The 17,056-nt window shown below is 42.9% G+C and overlaps 1 protein-coding gene across 1 annotated transcript in view; it reads right to left on the bottom strand.

Annotated features, from left to right (window-relative positions):
- The window catches only part of FKBP4 (FKBP prolyl isomerase 4), a 37,987-nt gene extending 24,727 nt beyond the window's left edge, over nucleotides 1–13,260 (bottom strand). The window contains exons 1-2 of the mRNA XM_060247268.1: nucleotides 13,007–13,260; nucleotides 9,501–9,645 (exon numbers count right to left, since the gene is read on the bottom strand). Coding sequence (XP_060103251.1) covers nucleotides 9,501–9,645; nucleotides 13,007–13,096 — 235 coding nt within the window. The 5' untranslated portion in view covers nucleotides 13,097–13,260. The remainder of the gene's footprint in view (nucleotides 1–9,500; nucleotides 9,646–13,006) is intronic.
- Between the last annotated feature and the right edge of the window lie 3,796 nt (nucleotides 13,261–17,056).

Genomic DNA, 17,056 nt, shown 5'->3' with positions numbered 1-17,056 from the left:
ACTGATATTTTAATTACTTCTGCTGGCACTATCCACAACGGTTTCCTTTCATCTCCATATTTTCTATATTTCACCCACGTATTCAACAAATTACTTCTTATAACGTGATGAGAGAAAAAACCATCCATCTTTTTCTTCCCATAATACATATAAGCGTGCCAACCAAATTTATTTCCATGACCTTCCATGCTAAAAGTTTTCTATTCAACAAAGTCACCCATTCTTTTATCCATACTAAACATATTGCTTTGTGGTATAGCTTTAAATCTGGTAGCTGAAATCCTCCTCTTTCTTTTGCATCTGTTAAAACTTCCATTTTAATTCTTGGTTTCTTTCCCGCCCATACAAACTCTGAAATTTTTCTTTGCCATTTGTTGAATTGTTTACTTTCTTTCACTATCGGAATAGTTTGGAACAAATACATAATTCTTGGTAAGATATTCATTTTTATTGCAGCTATACTTCCAAGCAAGGACAAATTAAGTTTATTCCATTTAACCATATCTTCATTCATTTTATGCCACAGCTTTTCATAATTATTTTTATATAGATCAATATTTTTCATTGTAATCTCCACACCCAGATACTTTACTTTAGAGGTAACTTCGCATCCCGTCAACTCCTGCAGTTCTTTTTGTTTACTCCCTTGCATATCTTTGCATAAAAATTTTGACCTCTTTGTTGATGTAAAATCCTGCCATTTCTCCATATTCTTGTATCTTAGCTAGTAATAATGGTGTTACTTGTATAGGATTTTCATTTATAAACATTACATCATCTGCAAATGCTCTGTATTTGTAAGTAAAGCCTTTAAGTTTCAAAACTTCTATTTCTTTATCTTCTTGAATTTGCATCAACAAAACTTAAAGAGTCGTTATAAACAATGGAGAAAGAGGGCAGCCTTGTCTTGTTCCCTTACTAATTATCATATTCTCTGTAAGATCCGCATTTAAGCAAAGTTTTGCATACTGTTCAGAATATATTGCTTTCACCATTCTTATAAAGCTTTCCCCAATTCCATTTTTTCCATCACTGCAAACATAAAGTCCCAGTTTAAATTATCAAAAGCTTTCTCTGCATCCACAAAAAAATAAAGCGACTTCTTTTTCTGGATGTCCTTTCATAATATTCTACAATATTTAAAACAGTCCTTAAATTGTCCCTATTTGTCTTTTTGGGACGAAATCCTGGTTGTTCCTCCTTAATAAAGTTCATCAAGTATTGTTTAAGTCGTTCTGCTAAGATTCTTGTATATATTTTATAGTCATTATTTAACAATGAGATTGGTCTGTAGTTTTTTACATTCGTGACAACTCTATCCTCTTTTGGAATCAGCGAAATTACTGCTTCCTTCCATGTATTTGGTATTTTCCCCTACAGTCTTATAACATTCAACAGTTTTTGAAGCTTCGGTGTTAACTCCTCTTTGAGAGTTTTAAAATTTTTTGCTGTATATTCATCTGGACCAGGTGCTTTTCCCATTTTCATTGAATTAATTGCCGCTTCAATTTCTATTTTTTCAATTGGCTCATTCAAACTTTTTCCATATTCTCTGTTAAGGGAGCTATTTTAATTTTCTTCAAATACACTTCGATCTTCTCTTTGTTTATCTTAAACCTTTAAACAATTTGGCATAATATTTAAAAAAATTCTCTTTTGATTCCTTCTTGATCCATAATCTCTTTACCATCAACTACTATTTCGTTAATAATTTTATTTCTCTTTTTTTTCATTTGCCAAGCCAAATATTTTCCAGGTTTATTTGCTCCTTCAAAAGATTTTTGCTAGCAATCTTTTCAGATTCCATTCCAATTCTTATTCAACAAATGTCTCATTTGTGTTTGAAGTATTGTAATTTTCCTCATAATTTTCTTTTTCCCAGGTCTCTTCCTCAGCTCTCCCTCTTTTTTCTTTATTTCATTCTGAATGTCCAACAATTGTTTTTCCTTTGCTCTTTTATCTTTATTGTTCAGTGTAATCAATATCCCTCTCATTACTGCTTTGTATGTATCCCAAACCATTTGAAATTCAATATCCTCCTTATCGTTTATTTGGAAGAAAGCTTTAGTTTCTTTCTCTAGAGATGCCACTATTTATTTTGTAGTAAATCTTCATTTAACCATCTTCTCACCTTTGGGGTCGACTTAGCTGACTACAATAATGGATTATGATCTGCTCCTACTTTAGGTAAGATCCCTATTTTCTTTGTAATAAGACCTAAGTCTTTTGTACCCCACAACATGTCAATTCTTGAAAAGGTATTATGTCTTGCTGAAAAAAAGGTATAGTTCCGCACTTCAGAGTTGAACTTCCTCCATATACCCTCCAAATTTTCGTTTAACTAATTCGAAAAAGGACTTTGGCAATTTCCCTTCTTTATTATTTTTCCCCCCAGATCTATCCAATGCATTCTTAATTGTTCCATTAAAGTCCTCCATTATCATAATTTGCTCATATGTCACATTATCCAATTGTTGTGCAATATCTTTAAAAATTATCTTTGCTCCATTTGGTGCGTACAGTCCCAATAGCAACGTTTTTCCCCCATTTACTGTTATTTCCACCGCTACATATCTCCCATCATTGTCCTTAAAAATCAATTTTGGGTTCAATTCTTGTTTGATATAAAAAATCACTCCGCTTTTCTTCTGCTCAACCAGTGAAAAAAATTCAAGCCCCAACTGTTTATTCCATAAAAATTTATAATCTTTTTGTTTAATGTGTACTTCCTGCAAACAAATTATATTACAATTTTGCTTTTTAATCCAATAAAACGTTGCCTTTCTTTTTGTGGTGAATTTAGTCCATTTACGTTCCAAGATAATAATTTGTAATCCATCATGGTTCAAATTCTTTTTTTTTTTTTTTTTTTTAATAAAGAATTTTTATTGTTATGTATTCCACCACCAATCCACCTCTGTGAGAGTCCCAGGCCATAGATACATTATAATAATCCATAAATTTATAACTGTTAACATTCCGTCCAAATACAACTCCGTCACTCTGTTTAAACATCTTATCCATTCATTTTCTTATTAACCAACCAATCGTCTTAAATTGTTTAAACTTTTCCAAATATCTCACCATCTTCCTAAACCATCCCTCCTCCTGTTCCCTAACCTTTAATCCATTCATTCTTCGTATCTTCATCGTTAAATACTCCAAAATAATTATACTATTCATTCTATCCCTCCAGTGATTAATTGTCAATTCCTCAGCTTCTTTCCAATTCCTTGCTATCACTTGTCTTGCTGCTACTAACATCAAATTAATCCATTTACTATCCTCTTTTGATCTTAATCCCACACCATCCAAATTAATAATTGCCATTGCTTTGGATATACTTATTTTCCATCCCATAATCTTTGTCATCTCTATGCCAACCTGCATCCAGAATTTTTTCACTAAGGGACAATCCCACCACATGTGACTGAAAGTTCCAATTTCTCCACATTTCCTCCAACAATTTTTACTCCCTGATTTAGAAATATAATACATCTTAATGGGTGTATAATACCATTTCTGTATCATCTTCAATCCCTGCTCCTGCACTAACCTAGATGTTGTAACAAAGGGAGGTAATCTAAACATCCTCTCCCAATCTTCATCTAAAATTTTATCTCCAATATCTGTTTCCCAATGTTCCTTCAAAAATTCTCTCGGGGATTTCCCTGTACCTAATAAAATCTTATACAATTTTGAAACTATTTTTGACTTATCTTCTCTATACTCTTTCACCAATTTTTCAAAGGGAGTATTAATTCTTTTACCAATATTTTTAAGTTCTTCCTCCTTCAGCAATGAGGAGATTTGACTTTTTAACAACCAATTAATATTATTCAAAATATTATACTCCTCTTTCTTCACCCCATCAGTACCCCAAACCTCTTTCAATTCTTGAATCGTAATCCTCTTCAGTTTATCTCCTACTTCCTTTGACAGTGATCCCCTTAATGGAGCAAATTTATCATAGTACCACATTTTAATAATAGATGATATCTCCGGAGCGAGTTCTATCTTCCACTTCTCCCATACCCTACTGGGCCCTATAAAAGTTGATAATTTATCACCTATCTTCTTCCTCCTTTTCGTTCTATCAAATAAACTTTCCTTTCCTCCTACTACCTCTAAATTTTCCTTTTCTATCCCGTTCAGCTCTTCTCCTAACTCTCCCTCCAACCAAATCATTAAGTGCCTTAATTGATATGCATCATAATAATAAATTATATTGGGAATCCCCCATCCCCCATCTTTAATACCATAATATCTATACCTATTGGCTGTCCTTGGTTTCTTTGATGCAAAAACAAATCTATCTATATCTCCTTGCCATCTCTTCAGTACGTATTCTGGTATATGCCAAGGCAATACATAAAATAAATAAGTCAACCTAGGAACTAGAAACATTTTAACCATGGCATTCCTTGTACTAATTGACTCCTTCCTCTTCCTCCAGTCTCTCATTTTAACTTGAATTCCACTCCAGATTTTTTTATAATTATACTCAAATATTTTTTTTAATATTCCTAGGAATATTAACCCCTAAATATTTCCCATTTTATTTGCTATGGGAATACCCAAAATTTTTGAAGCTGCTAATTGTAACCCTGGTTTTACATTAACACACATCATTGAAGATTTTGAAAAATTCACTTTTAACCCTGACACTTCCTCAAATTCCTGTAGTATCTTTTTTAAAGGTGCCACTGCGGGCTCCAACATCCTTAATTGTCACCATCATGTCATCTGCATACATTGTTAAGAGATTCCCATCTATTTTCCCTTTCCCTGGAACTTCAAAGCCTATAATTCTTTTATCCTTTTTAATTTATTCACTAACGGTTCCAATGCTAAAATAAATAACATAGGGGATAAAGGGCATCCCTGCTTCGTACCACTCAATACCTGAACATATCCCTCTTTATGTTCTTCATAAAAATGACACAGTTCTTGTGCATTTGTGATTGTGATCCTTTACCCTGGAAGTTCAAAACTCACACCTTCTGGTAGTATCCACCTATACCTTATTTCATTGTCTCGTAATTTTTCTGTCAGTTTCTTGTATGTCCTTCTGTCTTGGCAGCTCCTTTATGAATCTTACTCTGCCGCCTTCAACTGTCAATGTTTTCCCAGAATTTTTATTTATGATCTTCCCCACCATTTCTTTTGTCATGAATTTTATGACCACATCTCTTGGTAAATTATTATTTTTGGCAAAAAATGAATTAACTGTACATATAGTCATATATATTCCTAGTACCTTCTAGATCTTCCTCCAGGAATTCCGCAATAATTTTCATTATATATTCCTTTAAGTCAGTTTGTTCATCTTCAGGTACTCCTCTCAGATGAATCTGAGTTTCCATCAGTTTGCAGTCATGTATTACCACTTTTTCTTGTATTTTTTTCAAGGTGGAATCATGTGCTTTCACTCTCCCCTCCACTTCTTGCACTTTTTTAGATGTTACCAGTTTCATTTCTGAGATCCTCTATATCTTTTTTCCAATATCCTTTCTAATTGCCTTTTTGGAGGCAGTTATTAGCTCTTTCATTCCTTTCATCATCCTTGCTTCCATTGCATCCAATTGCTCCTGCATCTTCTCCAGTGAAGTAGCCCTAGTACGTATTGGCTATGGTCTGACATGCAAAAATGCTAAAAAGATTGGCCTCACCAAATTAAAATCCAACTATCGGGTTTTAAAGAATAAATTTTGTTTTCAATAAGCCTAAAATCGCCATCCCTGGAGCCTCCTAAGCTCAAATATAAATTTTCAAAGTTTATATTTTTTTCCAAAATGGCGGTCGCGACTTTTATGTCCCTTTTTAAACTTTTAAAAACTTTTTTCTGGAGGCTTCCAAAGTAATTTTAACAATAATGTCCAATAGTATTTACCTTACAATGTTCAAATTCACCAGTTCCACCAGTTTTCAATGTCTCAAATCCTTTTAAATAACTTTAAAATTTTGACCTTCTTGTAATGGCCGCCGAAGTTTTTCTATGATTTCTCAGTCCTAGAGTAGGCTGGCTGACTCCTAATTTTCCCTTCTTCACTGAGCACTTCCTGCTTTACTTGCCGCCAAATCCCGTTCTCGCTGGTAGAAAGATCTCGTGATGCTTGTAATGTACTTCCTTCTTTTCTTGCCACCAACTCCCGTTCTCCTTGGTAGAGAGATCTTGCGATGCTTGTAACATACTTCCTGTATCGTCTGTTAAAACTGCAGCTCTATGACAATGGGGCTTTCCAACCGCAACCACAGGTATTCAAAACAATTATTTTCTTTTCTCTTTAGTGTAGTGGTTAAGTGTGCGGACTCTTATCTGGGAGAACCGGTTTGATTCCCCACTCCTCCACTTGCACCTGCTGGAATGGCCTTGGGTCAGCCATAGCCCTGGCAGAGGTTGTCCTTGAAAGGGCAGCTGCTGTGAGAGCCCTCTCCAGCCCCACCCACCTCACAGGGTGTCTGTTGTGGGGGAGGAAGGTAAAGGAGATTGTGAGCCGCTCTGAGACTCTTCGGAGTGGAGGGCGAGATATAAATCAGTATTTTCTTCTTTTTAACACTGTCTTTTAGTATTTTACAGTCCCAATTTCGCCCCTTCTCCCCTTTATCAATAGCTTCTATATTCAATCTTCCACCTTTTAAATTTTAATTTTTACAGTTCTTATTGATCCCGGAATGAAAGATAACGATCTGTACCTTTTGCTATGGTTATCCAAAATGGCTTCGGTCTTTCATAAATTCAGATGTTAGTAGAATCAAAGAAGGTTTGGATCTTGACAAGCTTAAATCAATTGAATGACTCTGTAAACTTTTGTAGACGCTGGTATGCAACTCTTCTCCGGAGACCCTTCAAAGCCTCAAAGGAGCCCCCCCCCCCCGGACTCCCTTTAAGCCAAAATGTCTTGGACTAATCTCTAACTGAGAAAAGTAGGCAGTAGGCATTGGATCGCCTTTTTCTACCCCGAACAGAAGTTCCAGTCTGCTCCCCTACAGAGAAGCAGTTCAGCTTGCCATTCTCCAACCCCCCCCCCAAACTTGAGGCACAGCTCTTTCAAGAAGTGCTTTTGAGAACAGCTCTGAAAGAACTTATGACTGACCCAAGATCACAACAGCATGTGCACAGAGAGAAGTGGGGAATCAAATCTGGCTTTCCCAGATTAGAGTCCATGCTCCTAACCACTACACTACACTGGCAATTGAAAAAATCCAAAAGGGGGTTGAGGAAAATGGGTAACTTAAAATGATATCAAAAATTAATACATAGCACTAGCACAAAATTACTGTCCAAAAACCTTATGATATTAGAACAGAACGACCAAGTGCAATTCAACAAAGAATTCACCAGTAGTCCTTTATTGCTTTCAGACAAATCAACAAAATTGTTTACACATAACACAGGGATCTTGTCACTACAATAAAATCGTTAAAAGCAATACACAAAATTCCCACAAAAGTATAATTTCAAAACAGCTGGTAAACAAGAGCTGTCCCAGAAAAAAACAAGCAAGACCAACTTTTTTTACAGGTCCTTTTAAAGGGACCTAAATATAAACGAAATATTATCTTTTATTTAGTCATTGTTTAAACTTAACCAAAATACCACAGCCAAACTAAAACAAGACATAGTTAAGAAACGGACTTAATTTTCCATCCAAGAATGCACTGAGTTACCCTAAAACATGGATCCTAGGAGGGGGAGTGGCCTATTCACTGGAATGTTCTCCAGTCAGTCATACACAAGCCATGTCGCCCCCGGTAAAGAGGTAAAGACAAAAATGTGTGAGCCAGAGGCTAAAAAACTGTGAGCTAGATCACACTCACTCAGCTTAGAGAGAACACTGCCTGTAACCATCTACTAAGGGTAGAAGGGGACACTGATTTCCGCAGCAGCAAGATGGAATTAAAGGAAACAAACAAGGAGTCAGATTTTCTCAATGCCTTTGTTCTCTGAACACAGTAACTCAACTCAACGGGGAGGAAGAATGATGTGGGGAACAACAGGCTGATCATTTTAAACTCTGTCCCAGGAAAAAATCTTGAAGACAGATAACTTGGTGGTAAGTAGTAGTCAGCATGAATTTTTCCCTAATAGGTCTTGCCATACTAGTCTCCTTTTCTTTTTTGATCATGGATAATGTATATTTGGGTTTTAATATTGCATTTGATAAGAAGGAATTGGTAGGACAATCACACCCAGAGAGAGATGGTCAACAACTCCTTCTTAGAATCACAGTGTTGGAAGGGACCTCCGGGGTCATCTAGTCCAACCCCCTGCACAATACAGGAACTTCGCAAGTACTGCCCCCTGCTTTCCCTTCCATGATCTGGCTAAATTCACAGAATCAGCAGAACTGTCAGATGCCTCTGCTTAAAAACCTCCAGAGCCCACCACCTCCTGAGGAAAGCCTGTTCCACTGAGAAATGACTCTAATTCTTAGGGAATTATTGTTCTGGAAACTTGCAATATGACTAGACTCTGGCCTCTGATACGTGAACGCACCTCTGCACTTCAGCCTGCTCTAAACACAAACAAGCAAAAAGTCTCCTAACAGCGACATAAAAGGTACAGAGCCAGGCCTCAGAGTCAGCAGGAGCTCACTGGAGCACAGCTCCTGAACCTTTCTGATGGGGCCCCCCCCCTCCCTCCCTACCTACCTTGTCCATTGAATAGGAGGTGCAGCTGCATAACATCCCTGGATGAGTGCAGGCAGCCAGGCACCAGGAGCTTTGCCACACCCCCAGCAGCCCTCATTAACCCCCGAAGAAGCCTGCGCCCACCCTTTCTCCACTTCTTAGGTCATTTTGGGTGGTGGATGGCTTGCTGGCCTTTTGACTGGGGGGGATCTCTAGCCAGCCCAAGCAGACCTCGCTCACCCAGGGCTCTCTTTCTTGCATTAGCATATGCTAATGAGTTATGCTAATGAGCTCCACCACCTATTTTTCTACAAAACGACCCCTGTATGCAGCTGTTTATTTCTAAATGGCAAGCTAGGTATTACATGTAAATGTAGGTTTAATTAGATTTATATCCTGTCCTCCCCGCCGAAGCAGGCTCAATGCAAAGTACTTAATGACAAGCATTTTGGAGGGCCATTTTGAAACAAAGCATAAAGGGGGGGGGGGTGTCTGCTCCAAATGGCACTCCAAATATCCTGCTCCAAATGGCAGCTTCCCTCTCCAGATGCTCCTCCCCTTCCAGAATTCCAGGTCTGGTTTTGTGTGGGCCAACAGACTGCTGTTGTGCTGGGGAGGATGTGACTGTGGGGAAAAAGAGAGGATGAAGGAAGGTTTAAACAAACGTACTTTCCCAGTTATATTGAAAATACCCAATACAACAGCTGACAGAATACAGGACAGCAGCTAAGCATTAAGGACAGCGATCAGAATAGCCAGAGGGCTCTCTGCGGAACAGCCTTGCAGATGATGAAGGAGGGCATTGTTCAGTATGTAAATGTATTTCTGAACCAAACGCTATTCATGCCAGAAATAGAACACATTACCTTTTCCAAAGTCAAACGAGAACTTGTCCTTTCTATCACGGCTTGAGTCAAACTGTGTGCCATCCAGAAGCCACCCAGTATAGTGGACTGTCACTTTATCACCTATCATGGGAGATGTTGCCCCCACGCCTTCTTTCTTCACAATCTGTGGAATGAAACATTGACACGGGGTGTAATTTCATTATTTAGAAGCCCAAACTACCAAAAGAGAAAAGCCAAGCTGAAGAAGGGGAAGCAATTTTTCAAAATTTCTCTTGCAGAGCTGTCTGGAGGAATGCTTCTATTAAGGCATATTCACTGAAAAGCTACAAGGCAGTCATTTTTCTTTTGAGAGAGATTCCCAGCCCAAATTCCTACAATCTCAGATATAGATTAGGACAGGATAAGATAAGGATAGATTAGGATAAAGTAAGGATAGATTAGGATAAGATAAGGATAGATTAGAATAGATTAGATAGAGGATAGATGGATGGATAGCCAACCTTTACAGTTTCGGATACCAGGACCCCTTTTTATTATATTCCTATAGATTGGGGGGGGGGGGGGGCACTTGATAGTGTATCTTCCAAACTGTCCTCAAACAGGGAAGTGACTTGGTATGCTTAACCAAAGTGTGGATGTAGATAAAGAGAGCTCTTTCACAGTCACAATGTTATGGTCAAAGAGTACTTTAAAAGAAAAAACAGAAATTCAAAGAGAATTTAAAGTCGTGGTAATAGTGGTAAACTTCTGTTGACACAGCCCCAAATCATCTTTTAACTACCACATCATGCTGCTGACTCATGTTCATTGTATGGTCTGCTAAAACCCCTAGATCCTTTTTGCACATACTACTCCCAAGCAGCATTCCCTAAACTGAGTTAGCACAAACTAGTTCACAGTTTTTTAGCCTCGGGCTCAAACATTTTTGTTTTAGCTCAGGAAGGATGGCGCCAGAGCAAACTAATTTATGCAGCAATCACTTGCTCACAACTTTGATTCCAGTTGCTTACGAAGTAGAATTTTTGCTCACAAGACTCCACAGCTTGGTGCTAACATTGCTGCCTAGACAAGTCTCTCCAATCCTATTGTTGCTGTAGGCCTAAAAATATTAAAAACATTTTAGAATCATAGAATCCTAGAGTTGGAAGGGACCTCTAGGGTCATCCAGTCCAGCCCCCTGCACAATGCAGGAAACCCACAAATACCTCCCCCTAAATTCACAGGATCTTCATTGCTGTCAGATGGCCATCTAGCCTCTGTTTAAAAACCTCCAAGGAAGGAGAGCCCACCACCTCCCGAGAAAGCCTGTTCCACTGAGGAATTGCTCTAACGGTCAGGAAGTTCTTCCTAACGTTGAGCTGGAAACTCTTTTGATTGAATTTCAACCCATTGGTTCTGGTCCTACCTTCCGGGGCCACAGTAAACAATTCCATACCATCCTGTATGGGACAGCCCTTCAAGTACTTGGAAGTGGAATAATATCAGCAAAAATATGTTTAATAATACATTAAAGAGTACAAAATTTTCATTTTTTATTGTTTAACCTCCATATTAAACTGATTTATGGTCTAGGACCTGCCTACCTTAGGGACCGTCTCTCCCCACATGTTCTCCAGAGAGTGCTGAGATTGGGGTCTCAGAACCTCCTTACAATCCCTGGGCAAAAGGAGGCCCGTCTGAAAACAACTAGGGACAGGGCCTTTTCGATTGCAACCCCCTGTTGGTGGAACCAGCTGCCAGAGGAGGTGAGGGCCCTGCGGAATCTTGGACAGTTCCGCAGGGCCTGTAAGACAACCCTCTTCCGGCTGGCATACAACTGACCGATATCTGAATATCCAAATTCATGAACATCAGCATATCTGAACACTGGAAAACTTGAAGAACCGACTTTTAGGGAAGATGTAGCATGGTATATTGATAAATGTGTTTTTATGTATTTTACTGTATTAATTATTAATGTATTTTAAGCTGATTTATTGTTAGAGTTTTATGTTGTAAGCCGCCCTGAGCCTGCTTCGGTGGGGTAGGGCGGGATATAAATCGAATGAATGAAGAAAGAAAGAAAGAAAGAAAGAAAGAAAGAAAGAAAGAAAGAAAGAAAGAAAGAAAGAAAGAAAGAAAGAAAGAAAGAAAGAAAGAAAGAAAGAAATTTAATGCCCTACTATGAATGAGCAAATTTCTGTTCTAATAATACACCTTTTTTTGCTTACTTACCACAGAGTCTTTTTTTCTTCTACCTTCAACTTTTATTTCTTCCTATCTCTTGTACTGGCAGATACATACACTACAGTAGCTGTCAGAAATTCAGATACATATACTACAGTAGCATAAGATACGACAGATTGCAACTGCCAGTTATTGGAAATACTTGGAATTTTTACTATAGAAAGCAAGCCCATGTGTACTTCTAAATTACATAAACATAACAGTACCATGTGGGCTAGGCACACCCTCTCAGTCATTTAATTTAGCTCACAAGATCGCTGAGAGAATGAAATGGAAGGAGAATGATGTAAACCATCTTGGGTCCTCTTTGGGGAGAAGGGCAGGGTATGTTTTTTAATAACTTCATGTATGTCCCGACTTCCTTCCACCCCAAGGGGTCCCATTGTTCTCCTGTCCTGCACTTTATCTTCAGAACAGCCCTGTGAAGCAGATGAGGCTGGGAGTGGGAGCCTGGCCCAAGGTCACTCAGCCAGTTTGGGGGGGGAGTGGGGGGGGATTTGAACCTGCTTCTCCAAGGTCGTAGTCTGACACTCCAACCACTACAAAACACTAGCTAATGAAAAATGAATACAATAAATAATAAAATTAATTTCATATGCTAAGTTATCAACAATGCATTTTATGTTGTTAAAACACCAGAAGTCGTTTCAGTTTCACAGGAAAGCAAGCACGGCATATATTTCAACCTTCCCCCGAAATTTCCAGTTTTTACTGTGACTTCAAAGTTTCCAGGAATGATACATCTCTACTTCTATCTTAAAGCAGAGACCATAAGAAACATGGCCGAGAAGAAATACGGGTTTCCACCCAGCAGTCCTGTGCAAGGGATTGTGTGTCTGGCCCTCAGAAAAACAGGCTCAGATCCTGGCCCAGACTCTACTAAACTGCCTTCAGCTTCTCCAAAATCTATGCTGCATAAAGCGATTTTAACGACTTTATCCTCACAAACGTCCTATGAAGTCGGTCTGCGGCAGCACCGCAGAAAGGTCTTGCAGAAGCCAAACAAGCATCTCACGATGAGCGGGGGGGGGGGGGGGGGCTGCTGCCACTCAGGGCGGCCCCAGCGGAGGGGAGACAGAGCGGCCAAGGCTCCATCCAGGGGGAGAGGATCTGCTGAGGCTCCAGGAGCAACTCGAGAGGGAGCGCGCGGGAAGCAGGCTGGAGAGAGGGCCCTGGAGGGGGAGCCCACCTAGCGGCATGACGGGCGGGCTGGTCTCGCAGCCGGGAGGAAGGGGGGGGGGTGTTTTGGCCGCGGCTTCGCCCCCCAGCCCCCCGCCGCCCCCCCCCGGGCCGCCCACCTTGAGGACTCCGCCGTCCTGCTTGGGGGTGATGTCGACGCCCCCCTCGGCGCTGCCCATCTCCTCGGCCTTGGCCTCCTCGGCGGTCATGGCGACGGCGATGGCGCCTCTTGCTCGGCCTCCCCTCTCCACAGCGCCGCCTCCGCCGAGCGGCCCAGAAGCTTCTAGAGCGGCAGGCCGCGAGAAGAGGGGAAGGCGCGCGGAGGCGAGGGCGCATGCTCAGCAGCGGCCCCGCCGCAGAAACAGAGCGTGGGGGGCGTGGCCGCGGGCGGAGGCCCAAAGAGCGCATGCGCTCACCTAAGATCCCGCGAGAGCGAGGAGGGGGCGGAGCAGGAGAAAGGCTCTCTCGGCCTCTCATTGGCCAGGCCTGCCCAGCCGAGCCCCCCCCCCACGACCGGCCCTCTGGGGGTCTCCGCCTGTGGGCAAACCCCGCGGGGCTGCTGCTGGTTGGCGCTGCCGGAGGGGAGGGGGAGCCCCAGGATGCAGGCATCCCCCGGGAGAGGGCGCGACCACCAAGCCGCGGGGGGTGCGTGGGGAGGGGACCAGGCATGCATGGATGCAGCCCTCACTCAGTGGCACGCACCGCCGCAGCGCAAAAGCATAGCTTTAAAGCGGGGTCCTCTAGTCCAGGCTCTTGCATGATGTTGCCCCCAACTCACCAACCTCAGTTGTTGCAAGGCCTGGATCGGACAGAAATGTCGCCTTGTTGGCGGAACCATTTGTGGCCCTGCCTACCCCTCACAGGGTTGTTTTTCAAAAAGGCGGGGGTGCGGGGGGGGGCGGAGAAGAGCCTGGAATACAAACAGGCGGGGACACAGTTAGACTGGACAGCACAGTGCCAAGAGGCATTTGAACACTTCGAAAGAAATTCGGATTTATATCCCACCCTCCACTCTGAATCTCAGAGCAGCTCACAAATCCCTTTATCTTCCTCCCCCACAACAGGCACCCTGTGAGACGCTCTCTCAGAAGCTGCCCTTTCAAGGACAACCTCTGCCAGAGCTAAGGCCATTCCAGCGGGTGCAAGTGAAGGAGTGGGGAATCAACCCAGGTTCTCCAAGATAAGAGTCTGCGCACTTAACCACTACACAAAACTGGCTTTACTGTTCACTGCCCCACTGATGGACCTCCCAATGGCGCCTGGCTTTTTTGACCACTGTGTGACACAGAGTGTAGGACTGGATGGGCCACTGGCCTGATCCAATATGGCTTTCTTATGTTCTCATGCCGGAGCCTGTGTTACCACACCCTGACAAGAATAAACAGTTCACAGTGCAAGTTGATGCCAGTGATGTTCTGATGAGTGGAGTCATATTACAGAAGGGAGCTGATGACACAGAAATTAGTCTGTGTGGGATAGGGTTGCCAAGTCCAATTCAAGAAATATCTGGGGACTTTGGGGGTGGAGCCAGGAGACACTGGGGGCGGAGCCAGGAACAAGGGTGTGACAAGCATAATTGAACTCCAAGAGAGTTCTGGCCATCACATTTAAAGGGACAGCACACCTTTTAAAGTGTCTTCCTTCCATAGGAAATAATGAAGGATAGGGGCACCTTCTTTTAAGGCTCATAGAATTGGACCCCCTAGTCCAATCGTTTTGAAACTTGGGGGGTACTTTGGGGAGAGGCACTAGATACTATATTGAAAATTTGGTGCCTCTACCTCAAAAAACAGCTCCCCCAGAGCCCCTGAAACCTCCAGAACAATTCCCCATTATACCCTATGAGAATTGATCACATAGGGAATCATGAAGACGTTTCCCCCTCCCCCCCCCCCTTTCTGGTCAGTCTGAAGCAGCGGATCAGCCTCTCTACTCACCATTTGCTGCCAGCTTCTTCACAGAAACAGAGACACACCATCATAAATTGAAGCCTTTCAAGTCAAGCCTCTGGAGGTGCAAAGGCACATGGTCCTTTGCGGGCGGGGCTCCCTCTCCCCCCCCTCCCCGCCAGCCAGCTGATTAGGGCTGGAAGCAGCCTGGGAAAACTGAAGAAAGGCTGCTGCAATCGGGGCTGGGTGGGAAGGGCAGGGCAAGGAGAAGCTGCTGAGATCGGGGCTGGGTGGGAAGGGCCGCCATTCCCCCCCGCTTTCCAGATTTTTGGCTAGCGGGGGGAGAAGGTTACAAATCGGGGGTCCCCAGGCAAGGCAGGGGATTTGGGAAGCCTAGTGTGGGACAAGAAAGCAACTTGCATTGACTACTTGGCAGCATTGGCTTGAAGAAGTTAAGTTGCTGTTTGAGATCTGGACTGATCACAGACACCTAGATCTAGTCCTCCCTCTTCCAGTCCTTGTTCAGAGAAAGTAAAAAGGACCCTGGAGGAGGAGGAGGGGGAGGCAAAATTGAACTGGAGACGAAAGAGGATGGCTGCCTGTATAAAGGAGATAGATTATGTGTTCCCGAGCTCCTGAGGGGGGAAATATTAAAATAGTGCCACAACCCACTTGCTGGGCATTATGGGTGTGTAAAAACACTGCATTTAGTGCAGAGACAATTTTGGTGGCCCAGTATGTGTAAATACATCTCTCAATATACTACTTGTCCTATTTGCATAATGGTGAAAAAAGGGAAGGGAAAACCCTTGGAGACCGCTTCTCGACCATGCACCATTGTTTCTATGGTCTTTTATCACCCATTTCTCCCCCAGCAAGGGGAAGACTACAATTTTAGTGATTGCAAATACATTTTCTAAGCAGGCCCATTTTGAGCCATGAAGTCAAGTGCCTAAGAAACTGTTCCTGCAGCGTGTGGTCAAATTCCATTCTTTCCCAGAGAAGGTGATACCGAACTGAGGTGCCAGTTTGCGGCTAAATTTTGGAAAGAATTTTTGAAATTAACTGAAATGGAGCAGGGCTTAAGCTCCACTTATCACTCAGAGACTGATATTGAGCAAACCCTCAGCATGGGCCATGGGGATGATCAGTGCCCCGCTTGCCACGTCAGACGAGAGCATCTCAGTGTAGGTCTTGAAGAGCCCAAGAACTTCCACAGTCTGAGAAATGGTCACCCAGTCCTCACCCTTCCCGAATGATCCCTCTCAGAGATCAGGGCACCCAGGGCTACTCTCTGCTCCATCAAGTGCTCCAGGATGGCACAGGTGCAGTTCCAGCAAGTGCTGATGTCACCGGAGAGGCAGTGATCTGGTATGCCCGTCAGTGTCTGTTTCCCAAGCAGCAGATAAGCATCTTTATTGCTGCATGAGAGTGACCTGCAATGTTCCGGCATTTTTGGAGATGCCTGTATTCACAGGTCACGGCGATGTACCTGTGATCCTCTTGGGATCCCTTACCGCATTGTGGAGAAGGTGGACTGCACAGGGGATGCGCTTGAGGCCCAGCTGCTCAGTCGCCACCTTGATGTTTGAGCCGCCATCTGTCACCACGAAGCCCATGCTAATGTCCCTGCTTACCCAGTCCTCTGCCTGTTGATGATGGTTCAGATATTGTCCGCTGTGTGCGGCGTGTCAAGCGTGGTGTGCAGAAGAGCTAGGCAATAGCTGGCCTGGTGGCCCTGGCCTGCCAACTGCTAGTGCCCCCACCCCCACCGAGTTGCCACCAATGCACAGTCAGGTCGTTTTCGCACTCACCTTAATCAGCAGCCAAAAACCAGTTTCCGTTTGCGCCGCAAAGGCGCCGGGACTTTCCGGCTCTTCTGGGTGCTCCGTGGCAATTAGTGCGAAATCCGCACAGATCCTGCGCAGTGAAGAGGGTCGTCGCTGCTGATTAAGGTGAGTGCGAAAATGACCTCAGAGAGATACTCTTCATGAGCATGTTGGGAGCTCCAGCGATCCGCTGTGAAATGAACGTCCCCCCCGGCAGCATGGGACAAATGCTCCTTCACTAGAAACCAGGCGGCCCTGCAAAGAGTCAGTATGACAGTCCTGCTCATTATGGTGTGAGAAGGCCTCAGCCATAGGCCTGGCTGAACAGCTCCATTTTACAGGCCCTGCGGAATTGTGACAAGTCCTGCAGGGCCATGCTGTCAGGCAGAAGCGTGTTCCCTGGCTGAGGCTAAGCGATTGTCTCTTGGGCCAGGGATAACGGAAGATTGGT

The sequence above is a fragment of the Heteronotia binoei genome, chromosome 9 (assembly GCF_032191835.1).
Source record: "Heteronotia binoei isolate CCM8104 ecotype False Entrance Well chromosome 9, APGP_CSIRO_Hbin_v1, whole genome shotgun sequence".
Taxonomy (NCBI): Eukaryota; Metazoa; Chordata; class Lepidosauria; order Squamata; family Gekkonidae; genus Heteronotia; species Heteronotia binoei.
The sequence above is the reverse complement of the archived record's forward strand: the minus strand, read 5'-3'. Positions and strand labels throughout refer to the sequence as shown.